Genomic DNA, 19,366 nt, shown 5'->3' with positions numbered 1-19,366 from the left:
CCTGTACTAAAACAGACCAATATATTCTTTGTGAACAGACATAATTTATTATATAACATAATACTTCCACTAAAATTCTTATTAGATGGGTGCCTGGGTGGCTCAGCTGGTTAAGCGTCTGACTCTTGATTTTGGTTCAGGTCATGATCTCATAGTTCACAGGATCGCGCCCCGCATAGGGGTCTGTGATGACAGTGCAGAGGCTGCTTGGGATTGTCTCTTTCCCTTTCTCTTTGCCCCTCCTCCTGCTTGCTCTCTCTCTCTCTCTCTCTCTCTCTCAAAATAAATAAATAAATAAATAAATAAATAAATATTTTAAAAATTCTTATTACAACGATGTGTTTTTTTTTTTTAATGTTAGAGAGAGGCAGAGAGAGAAAGAAAACAAGTAGGGGAGAGGGCAGAGGGGGAGAGGGAATCTGAAGCAGGCTCGACATTGGGGTTTGATCCCATGACTCTGGGATCATGACCTGAGACAAAATCAAGAGTCAGACACTCAACCGACTGAGCCACCCGGGCGCCCCTAGAATGAGGTTTTATGCATCACACACATTCAAATAAAGTTGAAAACTGCCCATTAATAAACTAAAAATCCTGACACTTCTTTTTCCTTTTAAAATGTAGATGGGCCAACAAATGCTATCCTGAATAATAAAGATTGCTGTAAACACCTGTGAATGAAGTGGAACACATCAAAAATTAAATTGTGACCACTGACTGTCCAGCTGCTGTTTTTTGGCTCTGTTCCAGGTGCTTTCTATGAGTTAACTCAGTATAGCCTGTGTAAGAAACCTTCTGGGATTATCATCTCCATCTCACTGATATATAAAAAAAAAATCTCATAAAACTATGGCTTAGATGTCCAAGTGCTTTGTAAAAAGTCACGCATCACAACTGCAGCAGTTACATTTGAATCCAGACTTTTTTTTTTATAACTCTAAAGCCCATGGTCTTTCCATTCTGCTATAATGCCCGAATTATGCAGTTCACGCAAAGGTGTATGGTATACCCACACTATTACCCCAGAAAAATATGGCATGTTGCCTTGCTGAAGAAAAATAAACCTCCAAATTTGTTGTGTCACTTCTAGTACTATGCTCAACAATGGTATGCAATGTTACTAGCATATTCAATATTTCTTTAAAAATTTTTTTTAAATGTTTGTTTATTTTTGAGGGGGTGGGGAGGAGAAGGGGCAGGGAGCGAAAGGGAGACACAGAATCTGAAGCAGGCTCCAGGCTCTGAGCTGTCAGCACTCTGATGCAGGGCTCAAACCCACAAACCGTGAGATCATGACCTGAGCCAACATCAGACGCTCAACTGACCGGGCCACCCAGGCACCCTGAATATTCACTATTTCTAAGAGAGAATTAGATGCCCATGAAATTGAAGAGCACCTGAAAGTAAATTTGTAAATCCTTTAAATATCATTTCCCTGTGCCAAATCTTACCTGCCCCACTCCTCCTTGGCAAAAAAACAAAACAAAACAAACAACGATAATCTATCTTGGAATACTTGAGGTATGACTAAAGTAGATCATGTTTAATCAGCTACTTGGATTAAAGAAAAGGAGATTTATAGAAAACTAAACTATCTCCACACAGTAGGATGGACAAACTGACATGGCACCTGAACACTGGGCAGAATAAGAAGCGTTTAGACAACGCTATTGTCTTCTTTTCTCTAGATCTAAAAATGTGTATTATACCATTATACCAATGGTGTAATGATTATTCTTTGAAGTGTAGTGGATCCTCAGATTTAACACTCAAGAATTTGACCCTTTGGATCATATGAGCAGATACTTGTCACTGGGAATATAACCCTGTGGCAGTGTTAAAGAATTCAAAATAACTAAATCTTAAACAATTTGGATGAAAGTAAAAATTTGTTCCCGACAGCTGTCAGATGACTGAGAACAATGGCCCTCATAAAGACAAACACTGACAGTGAAGATGCGTTTGAAGAGGGTAAAAAGAATTGTTTTATGAAACGTGAGGGCAAGAAAGCAGAATTTATTTATGAATTGACTATTTCCATAATACATCTTTGTACGTCTGTGTCACTAAATAATTAGAAAAATAATCAAATAGAAATTCTACAAAGAAAAATACAATAAAATTAAGAATCTAACAGCAGATTAGCATAGCTAAAAAAAGAATATGCCAACTGGAAGATAAAGCCAAAGAAAATCACCAGATTAAAACACAGTATGCAGACAGGATGGTGTATATATAAACTAATGTAGTAGATATAAGAGATATGGTGAAAAGGTCTGACAATCACACAACTGGAGTCCCACGAGAAGAGAGAGAGAAGGCAGCCAAATCAGAGATACTGCCAAAAGAGACCACAAGAGAGGGCAGCATCAAGATAAAGAGCTCATAGTCCCAGGGGGAATAAATACAAAGAAAAACACACCCATGCCCAATGTGGTAAAACCCAAGACAAAATGGTATATCAAAAGGAAAACAAATCAGAAAACAAGAGAATAATATCTTCAAAGTGCTAAAATAAAGTCCCTGTCAACTTTTACTTCTATGCACAGTGAAAATATCCTTCAAAATGAAGGCAAAATAAAGCAATTATCAAGAGAATTCATCAGACCCACACTCAAGGAAAGTTCTTCTGGTAGAAGGAAAATGATCCAAGATAAAAGCACACACATACAGGAAGGACAAAATGGCAACAGAAGATATCAAAATGTATCAAAATGAATATTTTGTGTTTAGAATCATAATGTCTTTTGGGGTTTAAAACATAGAGTTAAAATGCACAACAACGGGGCCCCTGAATGGCTCAGTTCGTTAAGCATCTGACTCTTAATATCGGCTCAGGTTGTGTACTCGCCATTTTGAGATTGAGCCCTGCAACAGGCTCTGCATTCAGTTGGGCTCTGCACCTGCTTGGGATTCTCTTACACCCTCTTTCTCAAAATAAATAAATAAACATTAAAAAAAAATAATAAATAAAACACACAACAAGAGCCACAAGACATGAGGGTATTAAAATGGAAATATAAGGTAATTGCTTTCAAGAACTCAAACAAGCAATAACATCAGAATTTGACAATCCATGGGTGCATACTGGAATCTCTAGAGTAACCATGAAAAGAATTACACAAGAATGTATAACTAATAGGCTACTAGAGGGAAAATAATAGACAAGACCAATTCATGTAGTTGTCATCAGTACCTCTGTAAGTGTATATGCTTCTTCAGCTGTGCATTCAGCCTTTGCTGTAGGATTGCTCAATGCAAATATTACAGGCCTTTCATTGATATCAGCCATGGCTTTGATTACATCAGGGGTGAAAAGCCGGCCAGCTCCTGCAACTCCTATGACATATAAGGGGGGGGGGGGGGGGGGGGAAGGAAGCAATTTCATTATAGTTAAAATAAAACAATTCTTATCAACATCATTTCTACAATAGGTTTAATACAACGAAAGCACAGGTAAACTCCCATCACAAAGACAGATTTTGTATAACTGAGAAAATGCCATGGGAACAAAATCTTGAATCTGAAAACAACAATAAAATTCTAAAAGCTTTCACTGAAATACTCAGTTTGCCCCAAAAATAGTGAATTGCAGGAAATAAAAGAAGAGTATAAGAGTACCTCCAACTCTAGTTAAGAAGATAAAACTTGCTACAACATGGAGGACCCCTGAGGACATTATGCTAAGTAAAATAAGCCAGTCACAAAAGGACAAACGCTGTAGGATTCCTTAGGTACTTACATGAGGTACCTAGAGTAGTCAAATTCATCAATACAAAAAGTAGAACGGTGATTGCCAGGGGCTGGGGGCAAGTATTTGTTTAACGGGTAGGGAGTTTCAGTTTTGCAAGACGCAGAGTTCTGGAGCCTGGCTGCACAGCAACGTGAATGCACCTAACATATCCAACTGTACGTTTAAAAATGGTTATGATGGCAAATTTTACATTATGTGTATTTTACCGCAGTTACAAATGAATTTTAAAAAGATAAAAACTTGCATCTCAGATGTTAAACTTTCAAACTCCGGTATTCATTAGAAAATACCAGAAATTCAGAAGGGATGCCAAATCATCTTGACTAAAGCAATCTATTTTCTTGATGGAATTTAATGGCCTTTTTATTAAGCTCCTATACTGTATTAGGCCTCTGGGATATAAAAATGAGTATAACGTGGCTTATAATTGAGAAAAAAAAAAAACTAAAGAGAAAATGAGAAAACCCGTAACAGGTGCCAACAAGTACGCAGTGTTACAGAGGAGGACCCGGCCCATGACAGGACGCTGGGGATGACCAAGCAGTGCCTCAGCTGAGTACTCTTCCAGTTCATCCAGTAAAGAGACTTCAGTAGTCAAAATAATTAATTTTCAATTCTCTTTTATAAACTGATATGTAATAAAGAGAAATATTGATCTGGAGACCAAAGTTTTAGCACCTGCTCTGTCACTCCTGGATATATGAAATATTCACAAATCTTGGGCAGGTTGTTTAACATCTCCGTGCTTGTTTTTCCTACGTACAGTACGAATTTATACTCAGTGTTTCTCCATGTGGAGGTGTGTGAACATATTTTTAGGAGTCCGTGAGTTCTAAAATAATTAAACTTTTAAAATCTTTGTTTTCTTGACCCTCCAGAGATAGACTGAATGGACAGATTCTTAGGTTTCCATATAGGGTTTTGAGAGAAGTTGGATGATCTTCAAGATGTCCTCTTGCTCTAAAACAATTATGAGTTCTAATCAATGAAGAAGCTAATGGCCATAGAAACTTACTGTTTGTGACTGGTTTACTATTTAAAATTCTACAGGGCCTCTTCAAGAAAGTGATAAAATTATTTAAAAATTATAGATTCAAATCTTACAGCTGTATACGAAATGAAATTGCTCCTCTTTTAAAAACTTTTACATTTTCGGGGCACCTGGGTGGTTCAGTCAGTTAAGCATCCGACTCTTGATCTTGGCTCAGGCCATGATCTCACAGTTCATGAGTTTGAGCCCCAAGTCAGGCTCTGCACAGATGGCGTGGAGCCTGCTTGGGATACTGTCAATCTCTCTCTCTCTCTGCCCCAACCCCTCGTGTTTTCTCTCTCTGTCTCTCTCTCAAAATAAATAAATAAACTTAAAAAAAAAAAAGACTTTTACATTTTCTGCTATGAACTCAGCTCCATTCTGGCATAGTCGGATGTCAGCTATGCAATGCCTGACTTTCAAAACGTACCAAAGCTTTCTGCTTTGTTGCCAATGCAAAGCTTTGACTCTGCATAGGACTTTCTTGGTTCAGTCTGTCAGGTGACCTTGGTCTTTTTTCAGGTTTTGAGTGCAGCGGTCAGTCACACCAACTCTAAAAGCAAAGCATGATAAATCGCACAGCTTCGAGCACTTAAAAGTACAAGCAACATCTGTTAACTGAACTTTACACACTATGACCAAAAGGCTACCACAGAAAAAAAAAACATTATATGCTGAAAGCTAAATAAAATGGGTCATTTCATTTTTAGTGCTCTAGCGTGCTAGTTATGACCAGCAACATAGAGTTAAGTGATACAATGATTTGTCAACAACTCCACTTACCAATTATAGCTGAAGGCTTGAGTATGTTTACTGCATCTTCAAAAGTATCAGGTATATGCTCTGGGGCTGAGTGCGCAAAGGGCTCCTGATGACTCTCGATTTTAGCTTTTCGTCCCTGAATTTTTGGGAAAAATACAGTATTTTTTAGTAAATGCTTACCGAGAATTAATCGAAAAGACATCATTATGAGTCACATATTGTTTCTATAATATGAATGTCTTTTCATTCTCATTTACTTTCCTCTTCAACCTCTATCTTGCAATTCTATCTTTGCAGTGTCCACAAAACCTGCATATAAAACATAAATCCAATCTTGTCATAATCAGAAACTTTCTAGTCCCTCTCAAAAACTCATTTACTTTGTTAAGTGCTTCTAAATCCAATATGGCACAAAGGCTTATAATACCCTATCCAGGTTAGACGCATTTTGGAATTCAGAATTTTTCACATTTTAGAAACGTATTATGGTAATATAGCAAATATTACAAATCTTCCCACTGTGGACACCCCAAAGTGAACAACACTTATGAATAGTACTACCAATACCCTCTCTGGTTTTGCTACCAGGTAAGTTCAAGTCAGTCAGATCTGTTACCAATTTCAGAAAAAACTTCGGGGTTTCAGAGCTTTTAGGAATCTAGACATCATGGACTAGTTGTACTAACAAGAGTTCTGAAGCAAGAGGAACAGGGAATTCTGGCTCAGGACGGCTGAATTAGGAACATGCTTTCCTCCACGAATCCCAGGCCAAAAACTAGAACGATGAAATCCTTAGTAGTATTACAAGGCCACCAGAGGTACCACTGACAAACCAGAACACTGAAGAATTTCTCAGTATCGAAAGCAGGCAAAAACACATAGAACGCAAAAACCCACCAGGCTGAGAATTCCATACCCTTATTTTGGCAAAAGAGAAGACCCTGCCCTAGAGGTGAAACTTTGCATCAGAATTCCAGAATAGCCCCAGAGAAGAACTAGCAAGGTTTGGGAAAAGCAACACACCGCCATCGGTTAGCTGGGAAGTTAATTAAAGGACTGACATCTAGCCTCAACAGATCCAGGTTTTCAGAACAGTGGCTTCCTGTGCTCGCTCTCCACTATGGGGGTTCAACAGGAAACTCTCAAAGTCTCAATAAGGAGGGCAGTGTTTGGGTCACCAAGAGAGACTGGACACCTATGTGTTTTACACATAGGTCAAGCTATCCACACACCCTAAAAGAAAAATAGACTTTGAACTTGTGGATATAGAGGGATTCTCACTGGTGCTAACCAATACCATATTCATTCTTGAGCTGACTTGTTTATTAAAAAGAATCACAAAACATCAGTGAACACCAACACCACAAAAAGAAGCATCAAACTGGGTACCAGTAAAAATATGTATTCTGCCAACAGCTTTCTAAAAGCACAAGGTTTATAATCCTTGTATTTGATGTGTAAGCAAATACGGTGGCTGTAGCTCACTTGGGAGGCAGCACAGTCCAATGGTTAAGAGCACAGGCCTCACAGGCTGCTAGGATGCGACTCTTACACACAACTTAAATTGATGACCTTGGAAAAGTCACCTGCCCTTTCAAACCACAGTTTCCTCATCTGTAAAATTTCACAGAATTTTTGAGAAGATTAAATGACATAATACCTGTAGAGTCTTACCACAACGTCTGCTGCATTTTAAACTACTATTTAAAATTATGTATAATTTAAGCACTCAAAACTTTTCATTCATACGCTTCTTCATTTTATTTTTTGTACGAATAGTTGTGAGCACTAATTAAGAAGGCAAGATTTCAGAACTGAAACAAAGCACATGGAAATAAACTTGCTCCAAAGACGTGTATTTCAAGTAACTGAGGTATGTCATTATATGTAACAAAAATACAATAGCATTGTGTACTGGACAGGTTCAACTATGAAACAGTTTACCTATATTATAATGTGTTACACAGTATAAGATACAAGGCATTTCTTAAGCTACTAAAAATGGCAATCAATGCTAGGAAGGCAGGCAGGTCCAAAGGATACTAAATTAATCTGGGATAGAAGCTTCTTATTATCCATGAACTGGCTTCAAGAAAACGTCCATGGACATCTGTTAGACTGCTACAAGGGATTATGATCTCCAAATGGTTAAAGAATTTCTGCTCAAATGTCAGATGTCCTGCTAACAATTTAATTAGAAACTTCTGAGTTCCCATATAAAGCCTAGTTTTAGAAAAGTCAAGTACAATCTTATTTGTATGGCTACTTGCTTTCTTAACACTCAGAGAACAAAGCAAGAAAGAAAATGTCCATGCCAACATGGAGATTATGATTTAAATAAAAAGCAAGAGTCTTTATAAAAGACAAAAAGTAGACTGGAGGCACCTGGGTGGCTCAGTCAAACATCCAAATCTTGATTTCAGCTTAGGTCACGATCTCACAGTTCCTGGGATCAAGCTCCACGCTGGGCTCAATGCTGACAGCGTAGAGCCTGCTTGGATTCTCTCCCTCTCTCTCTCTCTGTTCTCCCCCCACTCACGAGCATGCACTCTCTTTCCCTCTCTCAAAATAAATAAACTTAAAAACAAAAAAAACATGGGAGGATTTCTGTTGAGAATATACTGGAAGGTCTCCAACTGGTACAATCTGGACAGTTCAGTGCAATACAGTATTTTAAGAAGTGGTAATATTTTAAAAATCAAACAAAAACACCATTGTAACAACATTCTTTTGCTTCTCCAAGATTTAATTACCTTACCTTAAATAATAAACCAAACTTGTCAACCATCCAAATTTTCTTTTGTGCCTCTTCTTCTGAGAGGCCATTTTCTACCATGGCCATAACGATGAGATTTGCAATTCCAAGAGCAGCCTGTCCAACAAAATATAAATTTTAAAATTAAAGATGAGGGTAAGGCACAATGCTTGAGTTACTTTATATATGAGGATTATGTGTTACGAGGAATATTTGGTTTATTCTTCTCTAACCACACAAAAGTTGATTTGCTATATATTCTCTCTAATCATATTAAAAAAAATTTTTTTTTAATGTTTTCTATTTTTGAGACAGAGCATGAACGGGGGAGGGTTACAGAGAGAGGGAGACACAGAATCTGAAACAGGCTCCAGGCTCTGAGCGGTCAGCACAGAGCCCGACGCAGGGCTCGAACCCACAGACCGTGAGATCATGACCTGAGCCGAAGTCAGACACTTAACCGACCGAGCCACCCAGGCGCCCCTCTAATCATATTTTAAATGATCTACTTTATAATACAGATCTTCAATTCACACAAGATCTCAACAAAATGAAAAGTTCATTATGCCCCATTTGCCAATTCTAAAGGATGATGTTGATTTTAAACTCTAAAAGCTTACAAAAACTTACCTCTCCTGCTCCAAGAAATAAGATTTTGTGTTCTGAGAACGACTTCCCAATAACTTTTTGTGCTGCGAGAAGACCTGCTAAAGCTACTGCAGCCGTCCCTGTGCGGAAAAGAAAGATTTCTTAGAATAAAAAAGGGGCATGTTAAAAACCTTTAAAGAAAGTAGGGGGTCAGAAACCTAAGGTTTTCTTTTTGCTTTACCTTGAATATCATCATTGAAGGTGCAATACTTTTCTCGATATTTTCTCAAGAATCTGAATGCATTATGATTTCCAAAGTCTTCAAACTGAATAAGTGTGTTCTGTCCATATCTAAAAAGAACAAAACCCATAATGGCTGTGTTGAAAATACCACCATTAGATAGCTTTTCTAATAGTCTTTATCATCCCATTTAAAAATAATGTATCCCTTAAATGGGCACCTGGCAATTTTCAGAGAGCCTGTGAAAAAGTGGAGTCGAAATGTAGAAATCTACTACTCATTCAGAAAAATTTATGAGGTGGACCTATGGGATAGTCACTGGCATAAACTATATCCAAGTGTTACCAAGCACATACAAGCATGAAATAACTTCCTAAAAAGAAAGGGATTTTACCTCTGAGTCTCATAAAGTATCTATTTGACACGTATATTCTCACTGTACTAGCAGGTAAACAGCAACACAGGAGAGTATATTAAGGAAGAGTTTATATTAAATAAGAAATTAAAAAATAATTTCTGGGGGTGCCTGGGTGGCTTGATCGGTTAAGCATCCGACTTCGGCTCAGGTCATGATCTCACGGTCCGTGAGTTCGAGCCCCACGTCGGGCTCTGTGCTGACCGCTCAGAGCCTGGAGCCTGTTTCAGATTCTGTGTCTCCCTCTCTCTCTGCCCCTCCCCTGTTCATGCTCTGTCTCTCTCTGTCTCAAAAATAAATAAACGTTAAAAAAAAAAATTAAAAAAAAAATAATTTCTGTACGAGTTCACTGGCATTCAAAAAAAAAGACATCAATCATCTTGGTGAGGTGGGGTAAGGGAAGGCTTGAAGAGGCGAGGAGACTTCATTTGGGCCCTGAAAGAACAAAAAGTAAAGAAGTAGGAAGAAAAACAAGGTGTGTTTTGGTGAACCTGAATTGTCAACAATCAGGCTATATATTTCAGGGTTTATAGGAAAGAATAAGGAGAAGTTGGTTAAGGTAGGCTGGGGCCAGATAAGGGAGAATCCTAAATGCACAATCAGAGAATGGGACTTTGTTGTGTATCCAAGGTAAAATCACTGAAGGCCGCAGGGAAGGGAAGACCCCTGTTAGGAAGGACAGACGTGCCAGTGACGTGTAACACACACTGGTGTGCGGAGAAGCAGGAAGCAGCCAGGAGGCTACTATGGTATAAGGACAAGAGAATCTGAAGGAAAAACCACGGGAAGTTAAAGGGACAATTTTAAGACATCAGAATGAGCAAAAAGAACTTGATAAGGGCCACCTGGGAAGTCAGGGAAACGCCATTAAAATGCCAAAGCAATCTGGATGACTATGAAGGTACTATTTATTGTCCAAGGTAGGGAAGTGAGGAGACGGGGAGGAGGTGGCAATTTCCGGGCAGATGAAACGTTTAGTTTTAGATATGTCAACTTTGACTAGGGAAAGGCATTAATTTTTAGTATCTTCTATGTACTAGCAATTTAAAAGGTAGGGCAGGGCTAGTATCATAAAGAGTTTGAACTTTACCCCAAAACAACAGGAAACTACTGAGAGATTTCAAGCAAAAGAATGACATGATGAAGTGCACATTTTTAAAAGATTAGCAGAGGGAGCCTGGGTGGCTCAGTCAGTTAAGCGGCCGACTTCGGCTCAGGTTATGATCTCCACGCTGGTGGGTTTGGGTCCCACGTTGGGCCCTGAGCTGACAGCTCGGAGCCTGGAGCCTGCTTCAGATTCTGTGTCTCCCTCTCTCTCTGCCCCTCCCCTCCTTGTACTCTGTCTTTCTCTCTCTCAAAAATTAAAAAAAAAAAAAAAAAAATTAAAAAAAATAATAATAAAAGAGTAGCAGAGAGATAAGGTGGAGATGAAATGGACAGGAGAGAAACTGAAGGAAGGTTTAGAAGCCTCCCAGAGAGAGATGAGGATGTGCAGAAAGGCTGTGGCAATGGAAAAGAGGAGACGTATCTCTGAGGCATTTACATGGTAGTACCACCTGGGTCTGAGGACCGACAGACACTATAGAGGGTTGATGGAGAAGGAGGGAAGAGTCAAAGATAAGAGCAAAAGCAAAGTTTTGGCCAGAGGGTAAATGTTGCTGCCATTAATAGAAGCTGGCTAAAGAGAAGACAGGCAGCTTGCTAAGGGAAGGAGTGGTTTTGGACACAAATATGAAGTAGCAACAAAATGTCTAGATGGGATGTTAGAAATGCAGGCCTCAGAGAGAAGTGGGACTAGAGGTAAGTTCAGGAGTCACATGCCTGAAGGTCATGGCTTACCTGACTGAAAGAGAAAAGAACTATGAATGTATCCCCACTTAGTAGAAGAGAGCAAGAAGAACCAGTACAGATGACAAAAGACAGAAAGAGGTGGGAGAAAGACCAAGTTAGGAAAGCCTTTCAGTAATCGAGAGAAGAGAGAATTTCAAAGATGAAGGAGTAGAAAACCTGGTCAGATGCTGCAGAGGTGGAGAGACAGGAGGAGCAATGGTCAGCAAACTTATTATTCTTTTTTCAATGTTTATTTATTTGAGAGGGAAAGAGAGGGAGAGAGAGAGCGCAAGTAGGGGAGGGTCAGAGAGAGAGGCAGACAGAAGATCTGACAGCAGAGAGCCAGATGCTGGGCCCGAACTCATGAACCATGAGATCAGGACTTGAGCTGAAGTCAAGTGCTTAACGGACTGAGCCACCCAGGAGCCCCAATTATCAGCAAATTATTTAAAAAAATTTTTTAACATTTATTTATTTTTGAGAGACAGAGAGAATGAGCAGGGTTGGGGCAGAGAGAGAGGGAGACACAGAATCCGAAGCAGGCTCCAGGTTCTGAGTTGTCAGCACAGAGCCCGACCCAGGGCTCGAACTTGTCAACCACGAGATCGTGACCTGAGCTGAAGTCTGATGCTCAACTGGCTGAGCCACCCGCGCCCCAGATCAGCAAGTTTAAAACACAAAAGCTGCACGAGAGTCCCAGGAATGGTGCAAGTGAGCCCGGAGGCCAAGGGGTGGGAGAACTGGACAGGAGGGTCTGGCAGAAGCAGGGAATACAGACTTCCTACAGCAGGTCTGATAACTCAGGAAAGCAAGGCAGAGTATAAAGGGTGTCACCAGCATCAGAATCTAAGCAGGCAGAACAGAACCCAAATTCTCAAATATTTAATCTCCTTGTACCCATCTTCAAAAGAGATAAAGGAAAAGAAAACTGTGGTTCCTTTCTTTTATTAATTAAAGATTCTTCCATTTACTCAACCTTTTACAAAATACCTGTCAGTAATGGCTTTCATAAACTCATCAATCAGGTCATCATAGCGCTGTGATCGATCTCTTTTCTGATATAAGCCCATGTAAAACGGATCTTTTAAGAGTGCCTACAAAATAGACCAAATGTAAAAATAAAATCATTTTGTTACGTCACCAGTTTAAACATACTCTATAAAGCAAAAATTGCAAAATAAAAAAATTACTATTGTAATTTTTAAAAATTCATTACATTTTCTTCAAGAATCTCTTAATAGGCTTAATTTACTGTTATCTGTATAAATATCAAAAGCACAGTTCAAGACAGACTAGCTTTAATCACAACATTTTCCCATCTTATATTATCTTCAAAAGAAGAATATAATAAAACTTTTGTTTTTTAAATATGAGAGAAAGATCAAAGGGGAAAAATTGTTTTACTCACTGGATTATCAGTTCCTACATCAATACACACAGGCAGGCATCTATCAGGCCGTATTCCAGCACAAGCTGTATACAAACAGAGTTTTCCTACTGGGATCCCCATTCCATACACACCCAGATCTCCAAGACCCAGAATTCTTTCTCCATCAGTCACCACAACGGCCTTAATTACAAAAAATACATATAAATTAAAAGTTGCCAAAAATGGGGTACTAAAGCATTTGAAAAAAAGAGTCTCTTCGTATATTTTCACTCTTTTAAAAACAAAATTGTTTCTTGATTAACTTCCAACATAAACCAACCAAGCATACTTAAATCTGTAGGACTTTAGAATCTAGGTATAAAAATGAGAATGAACTAGGTCTGATTTTCCTCTGTCTTTGGTTTAGGAACAGAATGCTTCTGACTGGAGAGTCAACTTATATATCTTCACAAAGACTAAACCAGGGACAGGCAGGCAAACTTCGGACAGAGATTAACCAGAAGAGAAAATCAAGTTTAGAAATGAATATGCTACTCCCACATAATAACGTAGGCCAAACAAGAAAAACCTTAGCAACAGTGTGTGGGGGGCTGAGGGGAGATCTAGAATACAAAATATACCTACCAAGTTTTAAGATGATACTGTGAGTAATTATCTAACCAAATTTTTTCTAGATTACTACAACTAATAATTATTCATTAAAGATTATTTTGGTGAGGAAGACATGTTATAAAGGCAAGTAAGGTTACTGCCTATAATAAGCACTAAAGCCTACCAAAAGATCTTAATACGTCATCAGATTTTGTTTTATGAAAGACAGCCAGACTGACGAAAATTTATATCTATTACAATTGAAACTCAAAGAGTTTTATATTTGCTACGGATCTAAATCTACCTGGGATTTAGAAGAAAAAAGGCGTAGTAAATCCTCTCACCACCCACCAAAATGAAAGTTTTTTATGGCATTTAAGGTATTTTCTCTACCGGCAATAACATGAATTGAAACAGAAAAGGAATAAAAAGAAGGCAAGAAACACCAGTGGTAGTGACAGGTTCACAGCGTGAACTAGTTCCAATTTCTTTCCCAGGGTAAACTCCGTACTTGTCACCCATTTTGTAACTATTACTATCCTGATCTCCTCAGGGCACTAAATCTGCATGTATGTAAATGCAAAGTAAATCAGAGCAACAATGAAAACTGTTCTTGGAAATTCAGAGATAACTTACAAAGAAAGAAAATACATTGTGAAGAGGAAGGTTGTGCTATTAGTACCTTAACATGATTTTCTGGCCAGTTATCCACAATTGATCTAACATGACCTCTGTCTGAGATTGAAATAAATAATCCCCTGCAACAGAACAAAAACACCTTTGCATTTCACAACAGTTTTTTGCTTTCTACTAAGTTTTTGTTCATAATTGGAATATTTAGATATTGTAATAACACATCAAGACACAGTATCATTTCCAAGCAGATTTTGCTAAATCACACTGGATTATTTTCAAACATTTTCAACTATTTCAAACTGTAATTGCATTGCTCACACGGTAGCTGCAACAAAGATGATTATTATACGATTGATGGTGTTACCCAAGAAGGAATGTTTCCACATCTCATGTTCAAATAAACTCCAGACACCTCCAGAAAAAGGCAGTACAAAAATAAACCACTAATGCAGGAGAGCATAATAAAGCTACATACACTCTGATTCAAACTCACTAAAACTGAAAATTTGAAATATGAAGCAGCAGGGAGAGAAGAAAACTACAGTAAATAACTTCACACAAAAGAGGATGTCCTTGAAGCATTAGGAAAAAGTGAAAAGTTATTTTAAACACACAGCGTATTGTTATCCAATTGAGATAAATAATCCAGATTTTTAAAAAGGAAGAGAGGTAGGGAGAAGGGGATGGGGGAGAAACATAGGTTGTAGAAAATGAGTCAGGCAGATGTGAGGGTCAACAGGTCCCCAGTGCCTTCAAACTGGTTCTTACACTTAACTTTCTCATTGGTACCTATCTCAGCTTTGGCATTACTATCCCATCTCAAATCAGTTTAAACAGTTTCTCAACTACAGCTGCTTAACAGAGTTGTCTGATGAACTTTTTAAAAAAATGCCAGGGGTCCCACCTCCAGAGATCCTGATTTAACTGGCCTGGAGTTTAGGTCAATTAAACAACCAAGACTTACTGATGATCTTCAATGCAAAAACAAAAAACAAAAAAACACCCCTGCAGCACTATACTGCATAATGGACACACAGTACCTGTCCTCACCCAAAAACCATGCTCTTTATGCTTCGAGTCCGTTCTGAGTGCTGGGTACACATCAGAACCACAGCAAGAGCTTTTATGAAATACCTACACAGAGGCCCAACTCCAGATTGAATGAATCAGAATCTCTAGGGTGGGGCCTAGGCATCAGTATTTTTTAACTTTATCTTAATCCTTTAATCTGGATTGAGAAACACTATTCTAAATGAAAAAGAAATGTAAAAGAGCTGAACAGCTGGGTTAACATAAGAACTGCTTAACACTTGGGGCTCCTGGATGGCTCAGTTCAGTTAAGCGTCTGACTTCGGCTCGGGTCATGATCTCACGGTTTGTGAGTTTGAGCCCTGCGTCGGGCTCTGTGCTGACGGCTCAGAGCCTGGAGCCAGCTTCGGATTCTGTGTCTCCCTCTCTCTCTATCCCTCCCTGACTAGTGCTCTGTCTCTCTCGGTCTCTCAAAAATAATAAATGTAAAAAGAAAAAGAAAAAAAAGAAATGCTTAAGACTCATTAACTGATGGCAGCACATAGGACAGAACAAGACAATGCTTGTTCTCCAAGGGTCTTCCAGGGAATACCTGCAGCACCATCGCCAACCACGGTCATTAAAATCCAGACCTCCAGACCTTTCTCTTTGTCAGCAGAATCTTGGGAATGGGAAGGAGAGGAAGGTTGGCATGGATCAACATTTTAAGTCCCACAGGTGTTCTGTATGCACATTAAGGTCTGAACGCCACTAGGCTAGATGAGGGGAGAGTGAAGGTCAATGCTATCCTGCACTGTCTGAATTTGTACATTTGTATCAACGTGTAAGCAGGACATGGGAAAGGTGTGAGGACTGAAGAAAAGGACAGGTTAGAGGAACATGACAAGAAAACACAAATTAATCAAAAATTTGTAAAGAATTGTCCCATCAGTTCCTCATCTGACCTTCTCAGCTGCTCTCTGAGAGGTGCTAGGATCCCTGTTTCATATGAAAACAGATTCATAAGGAGAAAGTGACTTATTGAAAGACTTAAGTAGATGCCCATTCCAGTACTCTTTCTACTTAAAATAGCTGAGGTGCCAGAACTATTTGAAATTAAAATTCGTACAAATTCTAAAAGAAAAAACAAACAACACAAATTAAAAAAAAAAAAAAGAGAGAGAGAGAGAGAGAGAAAGAATCTCTTAATTTGGGCAGATCATCAAAATGATATTCATGATAATTCTGGAGAATCTGCCACGAAAATTAAGATTACATCCCCCCTTTTTTGGTACAGAAATGCACAGTTCTAACAACCAAAATAAGTTACAGGTTAGGAATGAATGTTGCTATTTCTACAAAAACAAAAGGTATCAACATGCTGGATTTTTATTAATCCCTTTTTGTCCAAATTAAGCTTTTGTGAGGTGGGAAGGTGGTTGACCTGAGACTGCATATATAAAAGAGAAATGTAAGAGGGGTTAGGGGGTGCAATTTTCCCTATACAATAATCTTTGCAAATATAGTTTTAAAAATAAGCCTTACTTAGGTCTTCTAAAGATGTGTCCATATTGGGAGCAGGCAAGACCAACTGTTGGTGTGTATACAATTGGCATCAGACTTTCGATATCATCTTGCAGAATTCTATAAAACAATTTTTCATTTCTTTCCTGTATTCCCATTATGTAGATGTATCTGAAATTAAGCACAGTAAATAATGTCTACATCAGTCAGCATTTATACTTAGAGTTCTGGCCTTTGAAAGTCATACGCAAACATCAAAAACTGAGGACTCCTTCCCTGCCAGAAAACAAAACCCTGAATTATCACTGTTTAACACCCAGGACAAAGATTAACAAAAGTAAAAATGCACTTAAATTATAGATGCTGATGATGACAAAGGAGAAGAGGAGGAGGAGAACAGCAGAAACAACAGCTAACATTTACTGAACCCTTACTGAGAGTCAGGCTCTATACCAGGAACTAGAAATGCAAAGACTATCCTTATGGAACTAATGTTCAAAGTGACTAACATGTAAATACGGAAGCAAAATAAAGTGGCATTCATTCAAATATTTACTAAATACTATGTGCCAGGCACTATTTTGGACTCCCAGGATGTAAGAAGTGACCTCTGTCCTTGTGGAGTTATAATCCAATAGGCTTAATGGCATTATCAGGTCTATATAAAGCATAGAGGTAGCATAAAGGCAATGGTCAACTCATATACACATATAAACAATGGCTTTTCAAGAATAAAGTTTAGAAAACTGGAAAATGTTGGCCTGAAAAAAAAAAAAAAAAACCAGCGATGGGGCATCTCGCTCAGTCAGAAGAGCACGCAACTCTTGATCTTGGGGTCATGAATTTGAGCCCCATGTTGGGTGTAGAGATTACTATAAAAAATAAACTTAAAAATATTAAGTCGTAGATGCTTTTATTATTAAAAAAAAAAAAACAGTGGTCACCCTGAATTAAATATGTGTAAAACAGACGCATTACTTTTTACTCAAACTTGTTTCTCTTCCTGTTATCACCTGACCAAATGGGAATCCAAGATCCCATTCTTGATTTCTCCCTCTCTCACTCTACCTTACCCTAGTCTAATAAAGCAACAGCCCTACAGAGTCCACCTACTAAATAATTTTCAAATATATCTATTTCCCCCTCTCCACCCTCACCCCATCCAAGCTAGCATCATTTCTCACCTGGGCTACCTCAAGAACTTTCTTAACTAGTCTGTATACACACGGTTTTGCTCCCCTGCTCCAATCTAGTCTTCTCTTAAAAAAATAACTCTTATTATTTCTATTCTCTTTGAATGCTTTCCAAACACCCATTAAATAGGCTAATGCTTCTAAACTAGTTAGCAACACCTGCGCCTACTTTCCAGCCACATGTTCATACTGAACTTACTTCAGTTTCTCAAATACACCCATGTCTTACCTTGGTGTTGCTACATACAACGCAACTTCTGAACACCCCCTATGCATGCATAGTCCCTACTTACTCTCCCCGAATGCAGCTCAGGTGGCACTCTGTCCCTTGGTGCCCGTTCCCCTCCCCCACCACACAGACACAGATTTTCCTCTTTTCAGATCCCTTAATACCCTACTCCCTCTTCTGCAACTCTCACTCTACTTCCTGACTCTGTCTTCCCTCCAGCCTGGATGGTATCATGAGTTAGGGACTACTGCTTTATATACCTCTGTATCTCCAGTAACTAGCAAAGTAAGTGGAATATAACTGGTGTGCAAATATTTGGTGAATAATCAGGGAGAAGTGATTCTATTTAGAAGAGGAATAGTATTTTCTATGCAGCTACCACAGGCAGAAATAATACCAATAGGTAGAAGTTAAAGGGAAGGAGATTGCTCCTCAGTCCAGGGGAGAAAACAGACAAGACTGAGTAGCTCTGTGAAACAGACAGCAGAGACCTATCAGGCACTTGTGATTCACTTTCACCTCCATCTAAGTTTGGTCCCTCCTCTGAGTGCTCCATGCTGGATCTTGTCCTCACCTAGGACTACTACAGCTCAGAAATTCTGATTACCACTAAGGCAACCCTCTCCCCTGTGGCTAGCTATCCATTGCCCCCACTTCCCAGTTCTTTGAGAGATCTCTGGCTCCTGGATCCCTCTGTTTTCTCCCGCTCTATTAGCTCCTCCCTGGCTCCTCTTCTTTCCCCACTCTGGATCCCATGATCAAGCCTCTCACTCTGAACAAATCTTCACCATTTTGGAACACCCCTGTACCTTTATCACTGCACTCCCCTTCCACAGTGTCTGTCTTTTCCAGCCATGGACTCCCTGAAGGAAAGGGTGGAATTTCTCATTACTGTAGTTCTAGAGCTTAAAACAATGCCTGACACATAACAGCCCTGAATGAATACTAGCTGAATAAATTAATGTAGCATCTTTGCCAGCCCAGCAAACCCCAAACCTGAATTAAGTTAAATTTCACCTTTTCCATGTAAAAATAACATTGCTGGGCAGAATGACATCAATACAAACAAGATTAAGCCACTAAGTCTTCAGGGCTTTCCCATCCCTTTAATCTGTCCTTGTTCAGCTACACTCTTTGGCTAAATGGCTATTCTAAACATTTATCACTTTCCTCACCAACTCTATTCAACCTTGGCCCTTTTAAATCTTAGCCACAACCTCCATATTTGACATCATAGAGAAAATCAAGGTCAACAAGGCAGGATGAGATCTCACAACCTCTGCCCTACCACCTGCAGAGCTTATCCGTACTGTACCTGTATTTATCTTTGCTCTTGCCCCAGAAAATGACCTGTTCTTTTTTCTTGTCCAAGGCCAGCCTCTACCTCTGCCCTCGACCCTACACCCTCTACCTCTGCACT

General features: G+C 39.0%; 1 protein-coding gene across 3 annotated transcripts in view; it reads right to left on the bottom strand.

Moving 5' to 3' along the window:
- The window catches only part of ME2 (malic enzyme 2), a 73,075-nt gene that overhangs the window by 34,567 nt on the left and 19,142 nt on the right, over positions 1 to 19,366 (bottom strand). For all 3 annotated transcript variants that reach the window (XM_060613876.3, XM_060613874.3, XM_060613875.3), the window contains 9 exons: positions 16,546 to 16,695; positions 14,039 to 14,114; positions 12,784 to 12,945; positions 12,366 to 12,469; positions 9,131 to 9,240; positions 8,932 to 9,029; positions 8,305 to 8,418; positions 5,568 to 5,682; positions 3,197 to 3,339 (listed from right to left, as the gene is read on the bottom strand). In XM_060613876.3, the coding sequence (XP_060469859.1) occupies positions 3,197 to 3,339; positions 5,568 to 5,682; positions 8,305 to 8,418; positions 8,932 to 9,029; positions 9,131 to 9,240; positions 12,366 to 12,469; positions 12,784 to 12,945; positions 14,039 to 14,114; positions 16,546 to 16,695 (1,072 nt within the window). The remainder of the gene's footprint in view (positions 1 to 3,196; positions 3,340 to 5,567; positions 5,683 to 8,304; positions 8,419 to 8,931; positions 9,030 to 9,130; positions 9,241 to 12,365; positions 12,470 to 12,783; positions 12,946 to 14,038; positions 14,115 to 16,545; positions 16,696 to 19,366) is intronic.

Source organism: Panthera onca, chromosome D3 (genome assembly GCF_046562875.1).
Source record: "Panthera onca isolate mPanOnc1 chromosome D3, mPanOnc1 haplotype 2, whole genome shotgun sequence".
Taxonomy (NCBI): Eukaryota; Metazoa; Chordata; class Mammalia; order Carnivora; family Felidae; genus Panthera; species Panthera onca.
The sequence above is the reverse complement of the archived record's forward strand: the minus strand, read 5'-3'. Positions and strand labels throughout refer to the sequence as shown.